Consider the following 10,107-nt stretch of genomic DNA (forward strand, 5'->3'; position numbering starts at 1 on the left):
CTCTCTTGGTTTTGGTTTGCAATTTAGGTCTCAATAGCGCGTGCGCACTACCTCGAATTCACTAGTTTTTTAATAGCGTGTGCGCGCTATAGGGCGCATGCGCGCTATAGGGCGCATGCGCGCTATAGGGCGCATGCGCTATTCAAAGCTTTGCATTAAAACAAAGCCTAAGGCTTGGTTTTACCTTGGAGATCCAACCCAAAGGTTTGGAGTTTATAAACAGGTCTGAGATGTGTTTTCCAGCAAACATACAAAAAATGATTGATTTTTCTTGTGTGCTCCCCTTCAAGATTCCTCGTGGTTGGGTATCGATAAGATTAGGTTACATAACATTATAGGTCTCTGTGTTAGCTATCTAACCATATAATTTATTTTTAATTTGAACTATTTTAAGTCTTTCATCTATAATTTCTTTTGAATGTATGTTCATTTTTTGTCAGAAACCACCATGTACTAATTGGGCTGTAAATTTTAGCTCATTCATCGAATTTTGTAACAACTTAGTTTTTTAGAAACTAGACTCCATTCTACACACTTTGAAAAAAAGAAGTTTTGATTTTAGATTAGTTTTCAATCATTTCTAGGGGGAGCACACAGATATTTCACGTTTTTGGGATGGGCCTAATTAAAAAATTCATTAAAAAAAAAATACACATTATAAAATTACCCAAAAAATCTGGGATAAACTACATAGTGTTAGGTAACTTTTGACTAGAGCGATTAAAGAATTTCAAAAAAAAAGTTAAAATTTTAGGGGGGCCACACTTTGTACTATGTTATGTTTTTTTGGAATAAATAGTACCACTTTCTGTGGACCCCTTTTTTGAGGACCTAAAACTAAACCATTTTGAAAAAAAATTAGTAGTTTAGAAACTAGATTCAAAGGACTACGACTTTTGTTTTTGTCATATCTTAAAATTTTGAGCGTAACTATCTTCAAATTCTTGTTGAAGTCCAGAATTTGCTGATTTCAGGAAAAAGGTGTCCACTTATACCCCCCTTTTGGCACCACAACTTGGTGCACTTACCCATGTGTTATGCATACATCATGATTTTATTTTCTTTTGTTTCCATTCTTATTAAGTAAATTTGGCATCAATCTTCGAAACACATCATTGATACTAGGTTGGACAAGCAACATCGCCAAATATTTACCATATAGGGTAAACATATAATTATTGCATTCAGAGACTAGAATATGACATATAACAAGATAGTACTTCATTCATATAAGAAGAGTATACAATTATGAGTATAATAATGATGATCAATAGTTCAATTTTGCAATAAACATATAATCCTGAAGGGGTGACTCAATTGTCATGCAACCTTTTCGATACTAACTAATCCTGTTAGTTATGTTAGACTTTGTTGATAACATCATCCCCTCCAAAAATGAAAAGTCATCTCTAAATGAAAAAATAGAGATAAATAAGTACGTCAAAACAAGACTAAGAAGAAGAAGGGTTTGTCTGTGATGGTGCAAGTGTAGTAGGCCTTCAACTATGCTCATAACTCGTGCACTTGTTTGATCTGACCTATTGGGTTTGATTATTCAAATCTACCTTAGCTTGTATATGAATCTCTAAAGCTCTCTTCATCATCTATATTATATTCCTGAGTTCTACCTCTTTTGCATCTGACTCCATTTGTGGTCAATTGTTTGCTTTCTTTGCTTCCTCAAGTTGAGATAATAATGTTGCATTCTTTGATTCTCTTTCTTGTTTGAATGCCTCCAACTAGACAATGAGTGTTGTCCATGCTAACTCCCAAGTTGATTGTTGCATAGCCAAAAGAGCTTATACTATCACTAGTTGGGTAGTTGTCTCCTCCCAAGCCTTCTATCTAACTCTTCCATAAAGCATTGTATGCATCCAGATACACCTGTACTTTCTCCCAGGTAAGGTTCTCGACTCGGCTCTCTACTATGGGCTCTTTAGGAATCGACAATTGCCCCATGTCTAGAGTCTCTATAGTAGGCCACCCTCATGCCTTGAAGCATATTGTAAAGAAAACTAGGAAACCGACAAACATGAAGGATAGAACCTACTCCAACTCCTACACCACTATCTCTAGGATGCATGCCTGCACAGAAATTACCAGTCGGCGACATCGAGTCACCATGCTAGCCAAGTATGTCTCTACATTCTCCCCTATAGCTTTGGATGGGGTTGATGTGGGGTACTCTTGTATTCTCATCATTGTCTCAAGTGCCTCTAACATCCTCTCAATCGTGTTTTTCATCTCAGGTGGAGGTGGTAGCTCAACTATACCAGTGGGGTGACTCTTCTCCTCTTGTGGAGCTTTAGGATCCTATAGCTCTGTAGGAGGAGGAAAGTGACCCCACTAATATAGTTGAGCTACCACCTCCACCTCTGATGAATAGCATGGCTAAGAAGATGTTAGAGGAAGTTGAGACAACAATGGACACATAAGAGTGACCCACATCAGTCCCATCCACAACCATCGGGATGGATGTAGAGGCATACTTGGCTGACGTCATGCCTTAAGGTCATCAAGTGGTGATTTTTGTGCAAGCACACACACTAGAGATAGTGGTGCAAGAGTCGGAGCAAGTTCTACCCTTCATGGGAGTTAGTTACCCAACTACCTTTACATTATGTTGTTAGAGTATCCTAAGCATTGTAGAGTATTGACATGTTGAATTCATGATTGTCTTTGTAATTGATGTCAACATAGCAACAATTATGTGAAAACTAACAAAGTAGCAGATAGAGATCATGGTCGTACGGACAAGGTTTCAATTGTCAAATGAGGCACAGTTAGGAACATGTTCTACACTATGTCCTAATGATAAGGTTTAATGTGCATAAAGTTAGTTGGAGACGTATGGAAGATATGTCTGGTTGATAGTGAGCAGTATAGAGACAAAGTAACTAAGAAGCAGTTTATGATGATTGTATTATATGTTCTAATAGGGATAAATCTAGAGATGTGCAGTTAGAAAGTGATAGCAGACAATCTAATGGTGATGTTAGCGAGTGTGCAAGCCTTAGTATCACATGTATGAGAAGTTGTATAGATTGTGAGCCTACAATATTATTGTAATTGCAAAATAATTAATTATCTTATTATAATTAATTGGGATAGCCTTAAGGCTGACTGAAGAAATTATTTTGAAGATATATTATAAAGGAAAGATGTTTTCCCTATTTGTTAAAATGTGTGCATCAAGTATCAATTGCAAAGTGTGCAAGGAAGTGCAAATAACAATAGAGCTTTTGGTAGATGCGAGTAAGTGATCCAAGGGATTATTGGATGTGAGGTTCATGATCTAGTATCAAGATTGAAAGGAGTTGAGGTCCGGTTGACAGGAAAGAGAAAGAGGAAGGAAGAACAGTTCAATTCTATTATTTTGCAATGAATATTATAGAGATTGTTTGGATAGTGGGTTCATTGATCTTGCCCCTAAAGCTGTTTGGACAGTGGGTCCATCTATCTTCTACAACTCCTAATAGGGTTGGCACAACTTCTAATAGGGTTGGAATCTCCTAATAGGGATTCAGAGTCTCCTAATAGGGACTACTATGTACTGAATGTACTTTACAGACTCCTAACAAGGTCCATCCTCTAATAAGGAATATTTATATTAGTACATTATCTTGTGGGTATCATCCCAACTGGGGTTTTCCCTCTATTCAAGGGTTTCCCTAGTTAACATATCTATTGTTATTGTGTATGAGTATCTTGTTGCAGTTTCTAATTATATTACTCATATGGTTAAGATATAATAAGGTTGAAAATTATGAAATTGGTCATATATCTGATTCACACACCAACCCCCCCACCCCCCTCCTCAGTTATATTGGTAGACTATATATTCTAACATATGTTTCAAGGCACGAGGGTGGCCTAACATAGAGACTCTAGAGATAAGGTAGGAGTGGACTGCTAGAGAGCCGAGTGGAGAACCTTTCCTAGGATATAGTACAGGTATATTGGGATGTATATTATGCTCTACAAAAGAGTCAAGAAGATCAAGTAGTAGTAGAGAAGGCTCAAGAGGAGACAACTACCTGATTAGTGGCAGTAGAAGCCAATTTTTCTACACAACAGTTAACTTGGGAGTCAAAGTGGGCAACACTCATAGCCCAATTGGAGGTAGTTAAATAGGAAACTGAATTAGAGAAGGCAACATTCTTATCTTAACTTAAGAAAGAAAAGAGAGAAAATAGTCAGCTACAGATGGGGTTAGATGTTAAAGAGGTGGGGCTGAGGAATATAATAGAGATGTTTAAGAGAGCTTTCAAGATTTAGATGCAGGCTAAGGCAAATCTAAACACTTGGACCCAGTAGGTGCACAAGTTACAAGCATAGTTGAAGGCTACTATACTCGCAGCACCAGGTATGCACCCTTTTTCTTCTTAGTCTTGTTTTGATATACATAGTTGTCTCTATTTATTGCCCAAAGATGACTTTTCTTCTAGGGGTAATGATGTTATCGACAAAGTCTAACACAACTGACAAGATTAGTTAGTATCTGAAAGGTTGTGTGATGGTTGAGTCACCCCTTCAGGATATATATGTATATCACCCAATTGAACTATGGATCATCATTATTGTACTTGTGCTTATATACTCTGCTTATATGAATAAAGTGATGTCTTGTTCTATGTCATATTCTAGTCTCTGAATGCAATTATTATCTATTTACCTTGTATGGTAAACAAAATCTTCTCGAGTTTAAAAAATAATAATTATTAATCACAACAAATAATAATAACTAACCTAGGTTTCCACCTCTTACATATAAAAATAAATAAAAATTTACTTTTTTAATCACAAAAAATACTAAATAAAATTGTGTTAATAATATTATTAATTATTTATCATGTGTCATTTTCCTCTCATTATACTTACATGCTTTACAATTTAAATTTAATTATTTTTTATTATATACAACATAATGGCAAATTGTGAGCTTCTTATCTGGGAAGTCTTGGGTTTGAGTCTACTCGAGCTTAATAAATAGTAATACTATTAATTAATCACAACACATAATAATAATTTAAAGTTGACCTCAACCTCTTATCAATAAGAAAGAAAGATATACTATAATTGACTTACACAATAAATAATTATGAGCCTCTATTTGAGAGGTCTTGAGTTCTAGTCTACTCGAGCTTAAGAAATAATAATAATAATAAATTAGAACACATAATAATTATTAATCTTGCCTTTTGTCTCTTACCGATCAAAACGATTAGTACACATCATCAATTCATTTGTCAATAATATAGGTATTGCAAAATTGAGAATATCATTATATTATTCACAATTAATTTAATCTCAACATTTATTTAATAATTTGCAAACAATATTTTATCTTTTAATTTTACCATTCAAGTATTTTTTATAGAAAATTTCTTTAATAGTGAATGTATTTATTTATTTTGTCTAAGTAAAAAGAGGTTTAAGGGATATTAAAATGATTTTCTATTGAAACAACATAAAATTAATTATACTTCAAAAATATCTCTCATGGATACTTTCTTTTCCCAAAAAGTTTTATTTGATTTTTAAAAATTCTACCTCATGAATGATTTTGTTGTAATAGGGAAGATTATTTATTATGTTTTACATAAAAACTGATAGTTTAGATAGGTTATAGTTAATTTATAAAATTATTTCTTTGTTGTCTTAAGAAAGATATTTTATTATAATTTATATAAAAGTGTGAGAGTTTGGGTTAGTACAAGTTTTAAATATAGTAAAATTATAGAAATTTGAAAGCATTGTCTATTATGATTGCAAACATAACATGAGTTTTTAGGAGATAGAATTGAATTGACTTTTCTTGATATGAAGAGGAGAGATGGAGATGAGAAAATAAATATGAAGATGCACAGATTCAAAGGTATAGGAAGTGGTCATGGGGATAAATAGATGGTCAGAGAGAGGGAGATGGACATACAATAAGAGTGTGTGTGCAGAGAGAGAGAGAGAGAGAGAGAGTAAAACAAATGGATGGAGAGGGAGAGATGATTCTAGAAATGGAGGGGGAAGAGGAAAGATAAATATTGAGATTAAATTATAGAGAGAATGGGAGAAAGATAGGGGTGGGGGGGAAAAAGAGACAAATAATAAAATGACCTTCTATAATTATGTGACGCACCCATTGCACACTAAGGTGTGATTGCCACTTTATTTGATTTCATATGAGATTTTATAGTAGTGCTTATATTCTGTGCATTCAATTGAGGTATCAAATGCTATTTGATTTTATGTAACTTAACTTGTTAAAGTTAAGGTTTTAATTTATGGCCAATAACAATGCACTCTATAAGAGACTTTATCTATAAAAGGATTAAAAAGTGGTCGAAAAGTATTGATTGATACTAGACCCACATTATACCAATAAAATTTCACTCAAATAACCACAAATCACCAGTACTTGTGGATAAACATTCTAGTAGTAGTTCACAAATATCTAGTAGTCATTCACAAATATCTAGTAGTCATGATATTGCTATCAGGATTTAATTGTGTGATTTTGGGTCAAACTCATTAACCCATGTTTCATGAGTAGTAATTCAACATGAATCCATCTCTCATGAGAATAAATGGAACACTTAGCACTCATTGGATCTAGGTGATGCTCATAGAGGTGAAGCACTGAGACTTCCTGTGAGGTCATCCATCCCAGTACTACTCCAACTTGAGCACGCTTAACTACAAAGTTTCCTCATGGTTAAAGCCAAAACTTGCAACCCCATTTGCAAAACCTTCACCAAGTGTTGTGCCTTATGAGGCACAACACCTAGATCCAATGAGTGCTAAGTGTTCCATTTATTCTCATGAGAGATGGATTACTTTTGAATCACTACTCATGAAACATGGGTTAATGAGTTTGACTCAAAATCACATAGTTAAATCCTGATAGCAATATCACAATTTGACTTGTTGTGGAAATTATCTCCTACTTATCTATCGAGTAGTCATTCACAAATCTCCAATAGTAATGCACAAAGGAGTTAATCATGACTCAAAAAAATTAAATATGATAGACTATTAATATATAAATGATCTATTACTAAAACTATTAGAGCAAACCACTCTTGAACCTCGAAATTCCTTTCCCCTAATTATAAGCTAATTTTTAAATTTTATTATACCTTGAATATGACATTAATTATTGTTAAATTCTTATAGATTATGTTATCTTATTTATATACATGCATAAGGGAAGAAACCTAGTAGCTGCCTAGGCTAACTTCCTGCACCTAGAACTCCTAATCTGTACATCAAAATTTACCAATTTTCTCAGTGAACCTCTGTAGACGACTTAAGAGCTTAAAGTTAAGGTTTAGGTGTTTCTGAATTTACAGAGCTCTGTATAGAGGCTAAGGAGTGCAAAGTGGTTGAAAAGTGTCATTTCAAAACATTTGCCTAATATCCATTATGTTCACCCTTGATAGCCTGCTCACTAAAAAAACTAGTACTTTTGGCACAAATGCACCAATCACCAACCAAAAAAGTTTTAAAATTGAACAATTATTAGTACATGTGTGATCAACTATTAGTACATGTGCTATCAACTATTAGTACATGTGTTATCGACTATTAGTACATGTGTGTTATCAACTATTAGTGCACCTGTTTTCAACTATTAGTGCATGTGTTATCATTTTTTGAAATTTTTTTAAAAGCAAAAAATTGAGGATATCTATAATGATACCGTATCTTCATTAGACCACTAGAAAAATACTAGGTCTCTTTCCCTATATTTAATGATTTTGATCTAAATAGCCTATATAAGTACCTTAGGATAAAATGACCTAATAAAACTAAATACATTTAAAAATCAAACCTTTTTTCTTAAAAGAGGGAACTCTTTCCATCCAAAATTCGAGTTCAAAAGTTTGTCTTGTCACCATTAGGTATCTTCTAGTTCTTAGGGCGTTGTATAATCACTTTTAATTGCACCCGCCACAATATTTTAGCGGATAATGATTGGCTTTCTATCAACAGTCGTAGTCTTTAGAGGACGGATATCTAGAAGACTGATTCTTTGTTTGCCTTACACTACTGTCGTTAAATGCGCGTAACGCAAATATGCGCGATTAGTTAGGCGGTTGAACATGCCCGTGGCTATACAGCCGCGAAAATGCACTTCCTTTGTATTCTTTGCCCAATCGTGTCGATGTTATTCTTTGTAAATTTGCCTTGATTCATGTCGTCTCACCGTCTGACGCGTTTACATAATCGAGCAGGCGGGAAAAAATAAATTCCCGTACACAGATGGGACGTAACGGCCGGGTCGGGGGTATACGTAACGGCCGGATCGGGAGCAAAGAAAATCTTACTGACCTGTATAGACTTCGTATGCTTCACCGAAACCCCAATTCGATTTCCATCTCTCTTTCTCTCTCTATATATGCGCTTTAAATCTTTTATCCTCTCCCTCAAACCAAGTCTTGTTTCTTTGATCCAATCTATTTTGAGTTAAGGTGAAACATTGAATTTCCGTCTGTGACAATTCGAAGCTTTGTGTGTCAGATTAATGGAGTACAGTGCATCAATTAGGGCTTTACAGGCACCCTGTCCTACGAGCAAGTCTGCTTCTTCTAGGCTTTCGCGGGTCAGAATTGCATCAAGGCCGAAGCATTCGACGAGTATTAGGGCTTTTCCCTCTCAAAATGCTTCCTTTTCTTCATCATCTTCATTGTATGATGTTCTGTCTGTCTCTCCGGATGTTAGCGCGAGTGATATAAAGAGCGCATACCGTAAAATGGCTCTAAAATATCATCCTGACGTCTGCCCTGCTGAACAGAAAGAAGAGTGTAGCAGATTATTTCTTAAAGCTCAAGAGGCATATGAAACCCTGTCAGATCCTCTGCTCCGTCAGGATTATGACTGGAGGCTGCAGAACATGTTTACAGTAGGCGATTATGATGGCGGATTGGGGAGTAGTCAAGTGTGGGAAGCTCAGCTGATAGAATTAATAGGGAGGAGATCTGGAAATAACTCGCCCTCGTGGGGCGGCAGAATGAGAAGACGAAATCAACAGGGGGTTTATGCTTGCTGATGATTACAGTGGATTATCTGAGATTTTTGGTGTAAATTGGATTTGTAACAATGGGCGTTTGGGTGCCTTCTAGTTTTGTAAATAATAAATTATTGATTTTCTGTAAATTATAATCCTTATGATAGATTTAAGAATCAGTCTGGGGAAATGGGATGATATCTTTCATATAAAACTATCCTGAAATGGTTGTTACCAGTTTTTCCTCATATTTGTGGCTGTCAAAATTCACGAGTTTTCCAACACAAAGGAATTGTTAAAAGGTAAATGTCAATTTGAGCTTCAGACATAGTTTTTGGTTTTTCCAATTTACTGGTAGAACAGAGGAGCACAATCCAACATTAAATAATTTGTCCTCCACACTGTCAATTTCTAGATTAAAAATAGAATCGGATATCAGCGCAATTTCTTGTAAGGGGTAAGCAAACTAATGATATATTGCAATAGTGTTACCTTTAAGCCATCGTATAGCCGGTAGTTCCACTGCCTTCCATAGCACTCTCTTTGAGTTCTCTTCAAAAGGGTGCTTAAAGCATATAGTTCTCTTATGGCGCAAATTACTCCACAGTCAAACCCACCTCATTCTGACGGAATTTATTCGTCGTGTCTACTTACATGCCAAAATTGTTATTATGAGTGGCAAATACGCCAATCTTAAAAGATGTGTTTGACAAAATGTCTCCACTTAACGGAGCTTCATAGACTTCACTGATATTGAGATATGCACACGAGAAATGTTTTTAGTTAACCGCTGCAGGTCTTTTATCGGTTTTCCGAGTGAAATGTGATTGCATTGACTGCATAGTGGTTTACAATGAATCTCTAAATCCTTTCAGATGAATGCAGCTTACATTAGGGTTAGTTTGCCTCTGGATTTGTTAGCTTCGAAGCACTGGACGAGGCAACAGAATCCAACGATAAATAATTAGAGGCAAATATAAGCGAGGTTTACAGTAGCGTGCAAAATGTTTGACAAAATGCTTACCTGTTTTAGTACTGCTCTCATCAGGTTTGTTGTTTAGCACAAGCACCTTTCACACAAGCGGTGCATCAATCTGGGT

General features: G+C 35.3%; 1 protein-coding gene across 1 annotated transcript; it reads left to right on the forward strand.

Moving 5' to 3' along the window:
- The first annotated feature begins 8,139 nt into the window (after positions 1–8,139).
- Positions 8,140–9,156, forward strand: LOC149557690 (chaperone protein dnaJ 20, chloroplastic-like). The gene has a single exon (XM_089786030.1). The coding sequence runs from the start codon at positions 8,525–8,527 to the stop codon at positions 9,047–9,049; it is 525 nt and encodes a 174-aa protein (XP_089642156.1). The 5' UTR covers positions 8,140–8,524; the 3' UTR covers positions 9,050–9,156.
- Positions 9,157–10,107: the final 951 nt, after the last annotated feature.

Source organism: Cupressus sempervirens, chromosome 5 (genome assembly GCF_028749045.1).
Source record: "Cupressus sempervirens isolate cs-2001-9-10 chromosome 5, ASM2874904v1, whole genome shotgun sequence".
Taxonomy (NCBI): domain Eukaryota; kingdom Viridiplantae; phylum Streptophyta; class Pinopsida; order Cupressales; family Cupressaceae; genus Cupressus; species Cupressus sempervirens.

Bases quoted from the DNA above. Each gene is read 5' to 3' on its own strand.
- LOC149557690 (XM_089786030.1), top strand. From the start codon at position 8,525: ATGGAGTACAGTGCATCAATTAGGGCTTTACAGGCACCCTGTCCTACG.